This window comes from Lepidothrix coronata, unplaced genomic scaffold (assembly GCF_001604755.1).
Source record: "Lepidothrix coronata isolate B3197 unplaced genomic scaffold, Lepidothrix_coronata-1.0 Scaffold28, whole genome shotgun sequence".
NCBI classification, from domain to species: Eukaryota; Metazoa; Chordata; class Aves; order Passeriformes; family Pipridae; genus Lepidothrix; species Lepidothrix coronata.
Genome location: NW_016690208.1, coordinates 3,159,923 through 3,174,966, shown reverse-complemented (window position 1 = coordinate 3,174,966; position 15,044 = coordinate 3,159,923). Strand labels below are relative to the sequence as shown.

Here is a 15,044-nt window from a genome sequence, read left to right as displayed (position 1 = left end):
TAGTGGAAGGTGTCCCTGCCCACGGCAGGGAGGTGGAATGAGATGATCCTAAAGGTCCCTTCCAACCCAAACCATTCTGTGATCCATGAATAGCTTCACCAGCCTCCTTGGCCTTACCTAGAACATGTCAGCCATGGTGGGGGTTTGGTTTGGGGTGTTCTCTTTGTTTGGGGTTTTTTACTGTGTTGCTGTGAAAAGAGAAACTGTCAGCTGGGAGCGATTGCTTGTGTGTCAGACTTGTGTAAAATTCAATTCCTGGATGAGGGAGACTTGCAATTTAATTGAAAATAAGGTAAATCAGTAACGTTTTTGGTAACTGAGTTACACTGGAAAAGATGATTCCTGTTGGTAGAGGGTTAAGTGAAGCCAAAGGCAAATACATTGGCAAAAGCTGGGAAGGAGTTAGTTCAGAAAAAGAAAGTGGGGTAAGAGATTAAAGAGCATTGGAAATTATATATATTATTAGTGTTTAATCTAATTGCTATTAGTTTAATAATTATTACATTTAAAAATTATTTTTACTGATCCCTATTTGACCCAGGCAGCCAATATCCCCCTCCTGACTTCAATAGTGTTACAACAGTTACGAGGCAGTTACTCTTCTAGACTTTAAGGGGAACTGCTGGAATGGCCAATTTCTTTCCTGTGGCTCTAACTGGCACGTGCTTCACTCGGCAAGGAATTGGAGCCACAAATTCTTTTGACAGTTTAATATTCTGCAGCACGTGCCAGTGCTTGTTAAAAAGCAAAGGGAGCACTACAAGCTGAAGCCTTCTCTACCCACCAGGACCATTCCAGAGGCAGCTCCATGTTCCCGTCCCAGCTTTTGGGGAATGACACAGTTGGGCAGAAAGGACAGTTCACACTGTGCTCAACACTTCAGCTGTCAGTGTCCAGCTGCTGAGCCTTCCATGGGGTGCTCTTCCAAACCTCTTTTAAACTGGCTCTTCCAGGTGTACTCCTGTTTCTGGAGCATGGAATGGGCTCTGGACTTGAGGAGTTTCCAGAACCTGTGATGTTCTATGTACAGGGCTGTGGATGAGGTGTTGTCCCTCCGGCAGAGTCTGTGTTCCTGTGCTCTGTGTCCTTCAAGGCTGAAGGGAGCTTATGGAGTAGAGAAAATGCTTTCAGTCTTTGCAGAGCTTTTCTCTAGAACACAGGAGAGTCACAGAACGTGCAAGGTCCTTGCAATAACCTCTTGATCCATTCAGGATCTGCAAATAAGAAAACAAGTTGTTCAAAGCTGGAGGTAGAGGTGAACAGAGGAATGACACCTGAGATGCACAAAGAGGAATCCTGAACAGTTTGTATATATTCACCATGCAGGAGTAGCTGAGAATTCAGAGGAACCCAACTCCATTTCTGTTCTGAAATTTTAAGCAATGCCAGTTTAAATTCCACCTCAGCAGGAGACAAAATGAAGGTGAAACAGTCTGTGCTATATCCTTACACACTCATCTAAATACCTATATAGGAAATAAATTTAAAGGTTCACCATGGCACAAATGTACTGTTCTCGTTTTCTAAACTGAAATTAGATCCTTCACATAACACAGTCCTTGGTTCCTGTTTCTTTGTCCCTCTTCCATAACTGGATGCTAATATATTCAACCTGAATATAAACTAACTGCTGTAGCATTCCAGCACAGATTGTGTTTACCCAGCTCTCATTAAAATGTGGATTTATACATCAATTTCTGCAGTCACTGATTAGTAATTAACACGTCAGACAACAGGACACTGTGAAATGCAGAGCACTAGAGCTTCACATGGTAACTGCCTGAAAGAGAAAAGCCAATGCAACTAATTCAAGACATTTTGCAGATGAAAGTTAAAAAGCCCTAATCCTGCCCCTTTTGCCAAGGACAATTTACCTTCTGGGGTTGGGTGCCGTGCAATGCTGTCGTGAAGCAAACACCTCCTGTACACCAGACTCTGACAGGACTGGTAGGTCAGAAAGCACCTGTGGAAGGACAAGGCATTTTATCAATATACCACTGAAAAAGGCTTCATCATTGGCCAAAAATTTTTTAGCATGCAGGAGAGGACGTGAAAAGCTTGAGGCTCCTTAAGGCCATGAATATTTACCCAAAGTAGCACATAGTACTTGTTAGGCAAAGTTTTATCTTTGTGACAGACTACTGTCTTGCCAAGGCTTCAGGGACAATCTCAGTGAATCCCACACAGGAAGATTTAATTTTCTAGATGTTCCAAAACTTGCCTGACTTCTCAATGTGCCTGTTTTCAACCGTTTTTTGTTAAATTGCTTTTGTTTTCAAACACTGAAGGAGCCAGAACACACCCTCCTTCACCTGATGTTCCACAAAGGATGACTTGTCCTTGATTTTCCCTTGCTTGCTTTTTCCCTGTCCTCACCTTCCCCCCACGTGGAAAAAAAAAAAAAAAAGATGATCAAAAAGCATTTTATTATAAAAATGCTGTATTGCTAAGGAACCAAATCCACTCTCCTCTCTCTCTCATGGAAGAGGACAAATAACAGCCAGCAAACACTGCAGCATGGATAACATGTTTTGTGAGTTTTTACTCCAACACTAACAAGCAGTTTAGGTGAACTCTTAAAGCATGTTTAAATGATCCAGAGGAGGGTAAAACCTTCTGCAGAGCCCGTTACCTGAGCCAGATGTGCCCGTTGGAGCACACGGCCTGCTTGCGGTCGGTGAAGGGCAGGATCTCTTTGCACAAACTGCAGTGCTCCGGGAACGTCTGTTTGTTCATTTTCTTCAGGATGTGCCCAATCAGCACCTGGAACACACAGGAGTCAGCAGGGATTACAGGAACACAGCTGAGGGGTGGAAATGCCTCCCAGGGTACTGTGGTTTCAGAGCATGATACAGGAATTGCACTGAATTCAAAGAAATGAAGGTGTAAGAAACGTAACACACCACTAAGTGTTCGTTTATTCTCCTCGTGTTGTCATCTCCCAAAGATTTCTGTCCCACAGTAAAGGGACACAGACCTGAAAAGCAATAATGTTAAGCTATTTTAAAAGTACTGAAGAAACTGGTATTACACCACTGACCATTACAGCAATGCTTTCCCTCACGACTATCACAGTGGATGTGCTAGGAAATAATTCCTGTTCAGAAATGGATGCGTGTCCTTAGCAGCCAGCTTGGAGTATAGTGGAACATTTATTTGATCAAATTTGTCTCTGATGTTTCAACAGATACAAACCATATCCTAAGGATCTTTAAAGTGTGACAGCAAACTGAACAGATAAAATACAGTCTAGAAGTCAGCTTTTAATGACTATAAAACAAGAATCTTGTTTCTAAGATAAGAAAATCAACCTCTCAAACCTTCAATTCATAGTAACTGGACGCTGTAACAACCCACCAGTTGTGCCAGAATACTTTCCCAGCAAATTACTGATGGCCACACTTGCCTGTGATTCCAGCAGGGAGAACACCACACACATCAGTAATGGACATGTGCTTCCTTCCCCTGTCCTTCTGGATGCAAAGTAAAGGCTGATTTTTAGAGTTCAAGTGATTTAAGAACTTAGGGACTGAAAAGAACTGTTCTCTGCTCACACAGAGAGGTACAGAGACACCTGAACCTTTCTTGTCATTGAGTCTTAAGAGCCAGGAGGCTGATGCAGAGTGTTCCCACCTGTCTCAAGCTCTGGAGCTGAAGACTCAGGGAGCAGTGCCAAGACCTGATGTACCACCTGAACAACCACAGAGCTCAATTATAGATACTTTCAGAAATGATACTTCTGCAGCTCTTAAAACTGGAACTGCAGCATAACTGACTAGAGGAAATGCATCCCAAGTTTAGTTTTGCAGAGATGATAGATTAAATGAACTCAGTCATGAAAACAAACATCTCTCTCAATTGGTACATGTTTTAAGCCACTGAGAGCAGCAGAACAACCCTGGTCCTCTCCCTTGTGCTGCAAAACCTCAGGCATGATTATTCTTTATTGTACCTGATCCAAAATGCACCATCTGTATTTACATTCCTTCCTACCCCACAGCTTGAAGGAAGGACAATTTAACCTGAATGAGGAGGAGCTGACTGGTAAGGATGACACAACTGCACTTCTCTTTCCCACCCCAGCTGTATGTTCAGGAGGGGGGAGAAGGAAATAACTCCTAACATGGAATCCCCTGAGCACAGAGGTCACTTACTCGAGCTGTTCTGTCATCGTAGCCATCATCAGACATTAAGAAGTCACAGACTCCTCGGGTGGGAATGCTGGTGTTTTCTGTAATCCATGTGTGTAGATAAACTTCTCCCAACACCCGTTTCATGTGTTCCCGTGTCAAGTGCATTTCCACGGCCTCAATCTGGGCCTGTATTTCAAGAAGTTTTTCCTCCATTGGCTCCCGCCCTCCAGTGTCACTTGACTGATGGAGAGAATCCTCTGCAGTGTCATCTAAGTCCACACCTTTGCCTGTGTCACACAGGCTTTGCTTGCTGGCTTGTTTCGAAGTTCCTTCCTCTTGATCATCCTCAGTGCTGCCCATCCCAGGGGAATCCGAGATCAAGATTTTGGCATCCTCGTGTGAAGGTCTCCACGTGGCCTCTGAGGGAGCTTTCTGCATGGACTGATACAAAATCCTCAGGAGAAACAGCTTAAACCTCCAAAAGTAAGTGGAACCACAGCTCTCAATCTTATTATCCAGTGCCTCCTGTAAGAACTGAGGAATGTGCTTATCCTTCAGAATTTTCCAGCGCACAAGATCCGTCAGGTCCACCTGCCGGAAAAGGTTCTGGACAGAAGATTCCAAGAGCTGTGCAGCCGCCTCCTCGAAGGTTTTGAGGGTGACAAACTGAACCTGGTAGTTCTTGTTGACGGGGTGCAGCCCGTTGGCCATGCCCTCGGTTGTGATGACGGCCAGGTATGCCCCGCACGGGCTGACAGCAATTCCATGAGTCCTGACGGAGCCAAACACCTCCGAGAGCTTGATCAGCTGGTGCTCAAACTTCAGAGCCACGTCTGTGAATATGGGGATGAGCTGCCTGACCTTCCCGTCGCTGGAGCAGGTGTACACCGTGCCGTTCTGCTTGTCCGCCGTCATGGACACGATGGGCAGGGAGTGGAGCCCCGTCACGTGGGAATTGTGGACCTTCAGGCCCGCCTTGGAGATCAACAGGAGGCACCAGAACACGTAAGGGCCCCTTGCAGCCACCACCAAGCTGCAGCTGCACTTCTGGTAGGGGTGGTAGAGGGGGATACATTTGATGCTGTGCACGGGCAGCTGGTCCATCTCCTGCCACAGCACCACGGGCTGTCTGAGTGTGAAGTAGCCCTTGACCGCCTTGAGGTTGACGGGGAGGATCTTAACGGGGCCGTACGCGCTGCCCACGATCAGCCCGCTCATCTTCCGGTTGTTGTGCTCGTATTCCCACCAGGACAACACGCTGGGGGAGCTTATCCCGGACTCTATGGTGTTGCAGGAAGTAATGGACTCCTTCCCCAGGAAGGGGAGCTGGAACTGCCACACGGCGATGTTGCCGTTCTCGAAGAGCACGGCCAGGAGCACGCTCCCCACGTCCCGGCACTCGTTGTTGTGCTTGACCTGCTGGGTGGTGCAGGTTCCCGACCACTCCATGCGCACGGGGGCCTGCATGCTGTGCCGCCGCTGGAACTCCGGGAAGTCGCCCAGCTCCCCGCAGGGAGTGTCGGCCTTGCAGAGTCTGTAGCCGGCCTCGAACAGGCGCTCCCCGTAGAGCTCGGTCAGGTCCACCAGCTGCACCCACTGCAGCCGGTTGAGGTTGGCGTGGATGGTCAGCCGGTTGTCCATGGTCAGGGCGGCCAGGAGGCACCTCCCGTTGGCGTCACAGCCCAGAGGGGACCAGCTGGAATATTTGAACCCCCTCATGGGTGTCAGGGACTTCCCCTCGGGGTTGAACACTCGGTCCAGCATGAACGTCTGGCTCACGGTCGGATCCACGGAGCTGGCAAACTTCTCCTTGCACTCAGCCACCTCCTTTTTGGGGCCGACCTACAAGACAACAAAAAGAACTATTAAAACGATTGTACAACTAATTTTTTAGCAATGCTCTCTTGGAATTAATTCCCACTTGAAACAGAGCATCCCCTATGACAACCTACCCTATGTTGATGCAATGGTTAATTAAGGTCACTCCTAAAGATCTCAGCCTCGTTAATGCCCTGATGAACTTGTAGGAATTTGTATTGTTTAGACTTTCAGCTTTTGAATTTTTTTCTCTGCTGAATCAAAGAGCCTGTTTTCATACTGCTGTATAATATTTAAAGTGTAAAGCACTCAGTATTTCAACTCTTCCATGTTCTTAGCATTGTTTCGGAACATGAAACCAGATCCATAATAACAGAATTATTATTTAATAAAATATTCACCCAGACTTGCTAACTTTGTAAAAAATCAGGTACTCCTCTGAAGAACAAAGCAACCCCTGCTGCAAAAATCCTTCAGCTTAGGCAGCAAACTAAGGAAGATTCCTACTTAAAATTGTACTGAAGTAACTGCACTGGAGCTCAAGTGATTCTTAGAAAAACACAGAACTTTAGAATCCCTGAAACCCCCTCAATACTGGATCACATTTCCCCTGGACATCACTGGGATAGGTTTTTTTTCTCCCCTGTGCTTTTAAAACACATCGACACATGAGATCCTGCAGGAAGTTGTGTGGAGAAGGGGCAGCTCTGTGGTGGCTCCCCAGGAGGGGGATCAGGATCCCAGAATGGGTGAGGCTGGAAGGGACCACAGTGGGTCTTCTGTTCCATTCCCTGCTCCAGCAGGGCCATCCCAGAGCACGTGACATAGGATTGTGTCCAGGTGGCTCTGGAATATCTCCAGTGAGGAGATTCCACACCCTCTCCGGGCGACCTGTTCCTATCACTGCACAGTGAAGTTCTTCCTCGTGTTCAAGTGGAGCTTCTGGGGCACCAGTTTCTGCCCACTGCCTCGTGTCCATGTGGTTGGCAACACAAAGCAAAATCACAGGATCAATTAGGTTGGAAAACACCTCAGAGATCATCGAGTCCAACCTGTGACCCAACACCACCATGGCACTAAGTGCTACAATCCACTCTTTCCTTAAACACTTCCAGGGACGGAGCCTCCTTCACCTCCCTGGGGAGCCCCTTCCAGTGTCTAATGACCCTTTCTGTGCAGAAATCCCTCCTGATGTCCAACCCCCGTCTCCATCCCCGTGGCACCACACCCCCCCCCTTTATATATTCACCCACACTAACGAGGTGCCACTGAGGCCGTGCCGGGCGCTCACCTTGAGCAGGCAGGCGGTGGCGGGCGCGGGCACGGCGGTGCGGTGGATGACCATGTCCTGCCCGCCGCTGTGCACGTCGCTGAGCTGCTCCAGCACGGCGATGCTGCGGGCCGTGCTCACCGACACCCGGTGGTCCTCGGACCACGCCAGCGGCTCCAGGCCGCTGGCGCCGTGCTGCAGCCGCACCGCGGGCTCCCGCCGCACGGCCGTGAGGCGAAACCCGGCGCTCGCCGCCGCCTCCTCCGCCGCCACCACCTCGAGCCTCAGCGGCGGCTCCTCCCGCCCCGCCGCCGCCGCCATGTTGCCACCGCCTCTCGGGCCACGCGCACGCGCCGCCGCTGAAGGCCCCCCGGGCGGGCCCGGCCTGGGGCTGCCCCCTCCTCTGCCTGCGCGCCCCGCGGGGTCCGGGCGCGAGTGGAGGGGGAGCGGGGAGACCCCCGAGCTCCCCGCGGCGCTGAGGGGTAGGGAGGGGGTGACGGGAGGGCTCCGGTACCCGGAAGGGGGAGTGGGGCTCGCTGCCGCCCTTCCTTCACGGACCGGGCCGGGCGAGGGGCGGCCCCGGGGGCCTGCGGAGGAGAGGGAGGGACATGGCGGCGGGAGCGGGGCCGCGCGGGATCGGCGCGGTACGAGCGGGGGAGTGGGACGGGCGTGAGGGGAGCGGGAACTGCGGGACAGTGCGGGACACGGGACACTGCTGGACACTACGGAACGCAGGGCGTGGGAACTGTGCGGGACGTGGGACATTGCGGGACATGGGACTGTGCGGGACAGGGGATACGGCACACTCCGGGATACAGGACGTGGGACACTGCGTGACACGGGACTGTGCGGGACAGGGGAGCCTGCGGGACATGAAACACAGGACACGGGACCCCGACCGGCCCGGGGATCGGGGGCTCAGCGTCCGACAAGTTGTTAAATGGGGCTTTTGGGTCCCCCCGCACCCCCCGAGCCTGATCCCGCAGCAGAGGCTCGCAGGGGCTCCCCGGGTCGCGGTTTCGGGGTCGGGCAGGTCCGAGCTCGCCCGAGCCCCGCGGGTGGGCTGCGGGGGGACAGCCCAGCCCTGCCCTCACCTATTACCGGCCCGTGGGTGATGCTCCCCCAGCTCTCTCTGCCTCGTCCCCGGATGCTTTAAAATGCTGCCAGAGAGGGGAAGTCTTACACTTTCAAGAAATTTTCTAATTGCGGTTGTGCTGTGAGCTGCAAGAATAGGTGCTTTGTTTTGAGGAAAGGAGCATAAGAACGGATTAAATACACGTTTTCGGTTTTAAAGTTGTTGTTAGAGTGGTTCTGGGCTGTTTCAGTTGTTATTCTGAATTTTAAAATTCTTCTTAAAATACTGTGCTTAAGGGTGTGTGAGTAAAGGGAGTGACACGATTTGTCCTTATTGTATCAGGTGCTTTGAGACAGGGCACCCCCACTTTTCTGATGGTGATCGTTGGTGGAAGGAGGTTGGGTTTTGGTTGTTTGCCCAACATGTGAAGAAACAAGTGAAAAAAAAATAAGAGAGCTTGAGAACAGTGTGGTTTGTGGGAAGACAAAAGAGTGCAAGTCAGAGTGGGGAAGAAAGAGGGGAAAAATGGGATGAGATTCTGCTGGTATCTCACATGTTTCAGGATTTTTGCAGTTGTGATGGGGAAGAACAAGTTTATTGAAAAAGGGCTGGGGGACACTGAAGAGCTTTGGGGACCAAATGAAGTTTAATTTGCTAATTCACTATTCCTGGAGGGATATGGGGAGAGCAAAAGCTTTTCTTAGGTGATTGAAGATCAGCTGCAGAAGAAGAAATCAAGAGCTCAGAAAGGCTGAGAGTTGGCAGAAGCATAAGTTGGAGAGGAGTCCAGGCCATCCCTTGTGCCCACAGAAAGAGGGAATCCTGCAGGCATGGCTTTAATGTGGGCTGGAGATCTGCAGAGCTTGAGAGAGAAGTTTTTTAAAGCATGTTCTGCTCAGTCACTGGAGAAGCTGGATGAAATCCTTTAGGGAAGAGCACTTAGATATGACTTCAGATTTTTGAAAGTGTCAGAAATCCCAGACATGGAGTAGCAACTGTGCAGCTACAAAAGTCAAACTGAATTTCTTTAAGCATGGAGTGGGAGATTCCAAAAGTAAGGGCTCTGTGGGCTGGTGTTTGTGCTCACCAGGATATCACCTTGTTAATTGTCGGTCATTAATGACTCTGCTTTGTTTGTTCATGTTGAAGCAACCCGGTGCTCTGAAGAGGAAGCTCCAGTCACCACATGGAAACCCACCTGAGAAACGCCAGCGGAAACCATCCCTGAACACCTTCAGGAAAGGTGCCACAGAGGCTGACAGGAGGGGGAAGGGGAATCCACCACAACAGCCAGTTCCCAAGAAGCAGCTGACTGACAACCGAAATGAAAGCCAGAAGAGCAGACCTTTCATTAAGACATCCAGCCTGTTCAAAAACAACCCAGATATCCCAGAAATTCACAGGTATTTGAGACAAATGGGAGGGAAAAAATCCCCTTTCAATGCCTTAATAGTCAGTGTCTCAAATTCTTGCCTTTGCTTGGTACTGTAGTTTCTTTGCTGTTTGTATAGAATGCTGATGTATAATTTTTAACCCCACTGTGTGCTTTGTTTGCTTTGTTTCCCCTGGCTCAGAAAAGCAGTGCAGCAAGTGCAAGAAAATGTTTTCACTACGGATTCTTTCAGCCAGTTGGACCTCCATCCTCATCTGGTGAGTGGCAGGGAGGCTGCACAGCTCAAAACATGATTTTTTTGGTGGGGAACAGATCAGAGAGCTGAGAGAGGCACCTTTATTTGTGGTGACCTGGACAGGGTTGCCAGTACTTCACCTGATTCTGTTGCAGTCTCTCAGCTCAAGGTGCTGGGCCCTGACCTGACCCAAACACAGTCCCAGCACCTTCACTGCTTGCAGCTGTTATACCAAAAAACCCCAGAAAACCAGCAGTGGTGTAATTCTGATTAATTAGAAGAACTGCAAGGACATGAGAACTTTATATTTGGTTGCCCTGTACCAGTTATATAGAAAATAAATACCAGTCTTCTAGTTTTTGCTCTTTGTGCTACAAAAAAATGACAAAAGGAACAGTTTGAGAATTAAACCTTTACTGCTCTTTGTTGTCTCTCTAGATCTCCACCATAAACACTGTCCTGAACATAAGTAGCATGACCAGGTAAGCAAATTAATATAAAATCTTTGTGCTTCACTACCCATTAAAGCCAATCATCTGTGATTGTTTCATTATATGTAATTGGTTTGTGAAGACCACAGTGCCTGATGTCCCATTTGCTTTGGGGTTTGTTGCTTCCAAAGTTTGGGATGGGAAATAACTTGTTGGTTACACAGCAGGTCACAGCTGAAGGTGGAACCTGGGAGTCCTGCCTTCTAGTTTGGTCCTTGAATCATAAAACCTGATTTGAATTGATCACATCTGATGCCTGTCTAATGGCTTTGCTTGGAAATCACCTCAGCTGATGTAGCCACACAGCAGAGATGAATGTGTGGAATTTGGGGGAAACAGAAGCTGCCTAGGAAAGCTGTTGGATTCTATCCTCTGTCTCATTTGTATTTCCTCACCTGTTTGGTTTGTCACACAGTGTTCAGAAGGAAACAATTCCTGTGCTCCTGCAAGGCAGAGATGCTCTGGTGAGATCTCAGACTGGCTCAGGTCAGTATTGAATTGTCACTCTCCTTCCTTAGGGCATTTTAACTGGACCCCAAAACCAGAATTTAAACCTCACATTCCCAGTACAGCTCATACAGTGCCAGGCTGGGAAGGCTGGTGGGGGCCAGGCTCTGAATGCAGTTTAAGAATGGTGGGACAAGTGGTGCTTTAATTTGCTGAAGTGCTGTAATTGCCACGTGGTTTTCTTTTGATGGAAAGTTTTCTGATTTTCTCCCTTTCAAAAAGGTAAAACTCTTGCCTATGGGATTCCACTTGTACAGTCTTTGCAAGGAATGGAATCCAAAATACAGGTGGGTGCAACAGATTTAAATATATTTGCTTTTGAGAATAAGATTAATAAAAATAAAATCCAGCTCTTGTAGTCATTACTGTCTCTTCTTGGTGCAGAGATCACTCAGTGTGTCTTCCTCTTTATTTGTGCATGTGATGTGTGTGACCCTCCTGTTCTCTTGAGACACAGCTGATCCAAGGTCAATGTCACCCATTCCCCATTGCTCCTTGGAGCAGGGTAAACTGCAAATGGGCTGAATTATCAGGTTTGGAGAAGGTAGAGTGCAGGAGAGACAATGGTCTGGAGGTTGGGAGAACTGAAAACAGAGCTCACTGCCTTGTCTTTAAGATTAATTAGTCTTTGACATGGAGCGAGATTTGATAATTGCTCCCAATTTGGATCATCTGGTTGACCAGGAAATGCTGCTGCAGATCTTCCATCTTTTTATGGAAAGAGGTCATCCTGACTTACAGGTGGAAGTGTTTCCAAGCCATCCTAGGTAGTTACTTTCTGCAGATGTTACCTGTAGGTTGTTGCTGTGCATCAAACAGGAGAGTGTTTATGCAGCTCAGAAATACAAGAGTGAAACAACGTGTGTGTGGAATAAAATGTTGGGTTTGACTGCGAGCAGGTTCCCAGGAGGGAAGAGAAGCCAATACAGGATTGATAGGTGAAAGACTTGATTTTTTAAAAAATCTGTGAGGTGGGAATACCCTAAAATGTTGTGTACAAACTTGTACTAAAGCCCTTCAGAACTCTCTGTGTTGTCTAAGAGCTGTGAGGTGTGGAAGGGCTCTGTTTCTCAGTGCTACATTCTTAGAGGACCTGACCTTGTGTGTTTGCAGCGCAGTGATGGCCCTTATGCACTTGTACTCGTCCCAACAAGAGAGGTAGGTGGCCTTTTTCCTTCTGAATCTGAGTGTTTGAACACTGATTTTTAATGTGGGTCCACCAGGGAAGGGGAACTCTAATGCTCCCCACGTTGGGAAATGTTCTCTGTCCTTTTGTTGGGATCTTGCCCTCACAGGAGGAGCGTTGTCATTGTTGTTCAGTGCCACACCAGAGTAAGGGAGAAGGAATTTCTAAGTTTTCCTTGTGAATTGTGAAGCCTGCAGAACCTCTCTAGCTCAGTACATGCCTTGTGCCTAACTCACACAGGGGGAGTGAGTAAAACCAGTGAAATCAGCTTTGCAAATGTGCAGGTTTATACAAACAGTTCATTTTTAAAGCTGTTCTTTCAAATCCACAAGTGAATGCTGAAATTGAGGCCTCCAAGAGTTGGTTTCTCCACTGAACTCTCCTCTATTTCATTTATATTATTTGCAATTGCAAAGGCAATGTCAGAGGAGGGTATCAACCTTTTTAATTTTTTGTATGACAAATGATAATAACTTCCATGTGGAGAACGTACTGCAGGTGTCTCATTTGGGGCACAATATTTTTTGCAACCTGCAGTGCAATATCTCTGCTCAGTTCCATGAAAGGGGAAGGCTCTAAAGCTATTTAAATTTTTACAGCAGCAACTTACTGCCTCTCAAGGATGCTGTGTGAATACTAAGCTTGGAGGAAACTGTGTGTAAGCTTGTTTAAAGGGCTGCCATTGAGAGCACTTAGGAAGGTAATTTGTAATTACAATTGGTATTACTTTGTATTGGAAGCAGTGGCTTTCCTTGAGAAAGGAAATGCAGGGGTAGGAAGTTCCAGTGGTGTGATCAGACCGTGGGTCAGGGGAGGGGACAGTGTGGGCTGCCCTGACTCTGAGCTACATTTCACTTTCATAGTGATTTTCTTCCAGAATTTGTGCCATTTTCCCTTTTACTCCTCCAGTGGAGCAAATTCTCCTGTGCCTTCAGCTTGTTTTCTCCCAGGGGCATCCACAGAATCCAGCAGAGTTCTTTCCTGTCCTGAGAGCTGGCTTGTGGGGCTGAACCATGGAGAGGGTTTTGAGCAGGCCCAAATATAATAAGAGAGGGATTATTCAAGAGAAAGAATTAATAAGCAGCTTCTAAAAGAAAAATTAAGGATGTATTCAAAATTCTGATGATAGACATAACTAGATTATCTTACAGATTTTTGAGCCATAGGGACTTGTAGTCCAGTTTTGTGGTCCAGAGAGACTTTATCAGAGCTCATTTTCTTTTCTTGGTTTCCATAGCTTGCACTCCAAAGTTTTGATACAATGCAGAAACTGCTCAAGGTAAGAATTCAATGCTCTGTGTTCTTCCTATTCCTTGAGCCTCATGCTGCAAGAGGCTAAGCAAATTTCACTTCCTGAGAATTCAGCTGGATGTTTTAAGGAAATCCAGCACCTGGCAAGATGTATAGTCCTTAAAGATAAATGTGTTTAAGTGCATGATTCCCCTGTGGCATGTTTTAAACTATTACATGAGCAATTAAGTGATTAATTATGGCACCTTAGTTGCACATGTGTTGATAAACAGGAGTAGTTGATTTTCAGAGTGATTTGTTTTTAGAAATCCCTTTCATTGTTTCAGTCTGAGTTATGAATGGAGACTCTCTCAGTGACAATGAAACTAATACTGGCCAGATGGGTTTCAGATGGGGAGCAGAACTTGGTGAACTGCTTTGCCAACTGAATGACTGGAGAAATGAGAAGGCTTTTAAAATCATTAAGTGATAGTGCTTTCCTTTTAATTGAGGCAGAGTATCTTACCATGGGGCCACAAGGTATCTAAGTCATTTATCTCACCCCTATTCCTGCTCCCTCTTCTTTTTTTTTTCCTTGAAATGATGAGACTTCCCAAGCCTTTTTTTAGTGCTGGAATTACCAAGTAAGATTTTGTTGTGTCATGCTTGGATTTAAAGTACTTCAGTCTTCTTCCATAGTAATTAGGAGTTATTATAATGAACTTTTGGTGTCCTTCAGAGGTGAAGTCTGGTCAGTCTGGGCTGACCCCCTTTAGCTTTTCTTACATATCATGTGTAGTAACCATCAAATCCAGTGTGTAAACTGTCATAGTGACCCAAAGGAGTTTTAGATCATGATCTGACTGGCCCTTGGAGGGGCTGGATAACTGGAGGGTGTGATGTGATTATGTCAGTACCGAGGGAGAAAAAAGCGAGTTGAGCTGCTCCTGACACAATTCCTGTAATGCCAACTGCTAATGCCAACTTGCTTGGATATCTTCCTTACTTTAAACCTTTAAAAGAAACTCTTTTTGTAGGAGTGTTTCTGGCAAGCAGTGACCTGTGCAAACTTAAGCCTGTTTCTCAGTCACACCCGTGTGCGGCCCCTGCTCTGCTGCTGTCCTGGGTTTGCTCCCGAGTGAGGCAGTGGCAGTGCTGTGCTTTGATTATCTCCCCTGTAAATGTTGGGCAATGGTAGATTCAGTGAAGGATTGGACCTCATTAAAGTAAGTGGCAAAAACTCCTGCAGTATCAGTGAGACTGACATTTCATGTTCACTGACACGGGCACTGTGTGCACGTGGGTCTGGGTGGGTATCCATAAACTTTGTAAGTCCTGTGCTTTTCTGAAATTTCCCTTGGCCACAGCAAGATGTTGCTTAAAGGCAAGATGAAGAAATAGCATTGTGGCTTGTCTTTGAACACTGAGGCTACATGGGGAGAAGGAAAAGAAATATTATAATGCGATTGGAAGCGGTGCAAAAGCGATTTAATTTCCATCTTCTTGGATGATGTGGGAAGTGAGTTACTGGCTAGAACTAAGGGTGCCATTGATGGGGAGCTGTAGGTGAGAGAGTGCATGGAGACTGGCTGTTAGATCACATCACATCAGATACATGCTGCTATCAGCCCCCAGTCCCCATGTTTTCATTAGACTTTGTCTCTTTATTAAGAGAAATCAGTACTGGTCTTGTTTTCCTTCCTGTA

General features: G+C 47.3%; 2 protein-coding genes across 5 annotated transcripts in view; one reads left to right on the top strand and one right to left on the bottom strand.

The window, feature by feature from the left end:
* Nucleotides 1-7,333, bottom strand: part of GTF3C4 (general transcription factor IIIC subunit 4) — a 13,744-nt gene extending 6,411 nt beyond the window's left edge. Inside the window, exons 1-5 of one of the 2 annotated variants that reach the window (XM_017810007.1) lie at nucleotides 7,243-7,316; nucleotides 4,155-5,975; nucleotides 2,633-2,763; nucleotides 1,875-1,963; nucleotides 785-1,214 (exon numbers count right to left, since the gene is read on the bottom strand). In XM_017810007.1, coding sequence (XP_017665496.1) covers nucleotides 1,150-1,214; nucleotides 1,875-1,963; nucleotides 2,633-2,763; nucleotides 4,155-5,975; nucleotides 7,243-7,296 — 2,160 coding nt within the window. In that variant the 5' untranslated portion in view covers nucleotides 7,297-7,316 and the 3' untranslated portion in view covers nucleotides 785-1,149. Of the gene's footprint in view, nucleotides 1-312; nucleotides 1,215-1,874; nucleotides 1,964-2,632; nucleotides 2,764-4,154; nucleotides 5,976-7,242 lie in introns of those variants that run through there. The other variant, XM_017810008.1, reaches the window with a different exon arrangement.
* A 491-nt stretch (nucleotides 7,334-7,824) lies between these two features.
* DDX31 (DEAD-box helicase 31) overlaps nucleotides 7,825-15,044 on the top strand; it is a 47,056-nt gene continuing 39,836 nt past the window's right edge. For 2 of the 3 annotated variants that reach the window (XR_001873994.1, XM_017810009.1), the window contains exons 1-8: nucleotides 7,825-7,865; nucleotides 9,446-9,699; nucleotides 9,871-9,946; nucleotides 10,363-10,406; nucleotides 10,831-10,901; nucleotides 11,145-11,209; nucleotides 12,036-12,080; nucleotides 13,346-13,387. Coding sequence is in view for 2 of the 3 variants with exons in the window: in XM_017810009.1 (XP_017665498.1) it covers nucleotides 7,830-7,865; nucleotides 9,446-9,699; nucleotides 9,871-9,946; nucleotides 10,363-10,406; nucleotides 10,831-10,901; nucleotides 11,145-11,209; nucleotides 12,036-12,080; nucleotides 13,346-13,387 (633 nt within the window). In the remaining variant the exon portion in view is untranslated. Of the gene's footprint in view, nucleotides 7,866-8,366; nucleotides 9,351-9,445; nucleotides 9,700-9,870; nucleotides 9,947-10,362; nucleotides 10,407-10,830; nucleotides 10,902-11,144; nucleotides 11,210-12,035; nucleotides 12,081-13,345; nucleotides 13,388-15,044 lie in introns of those variants that run through there. The other variant, XM_017810010.1, reaches the window with a different exon arrangement.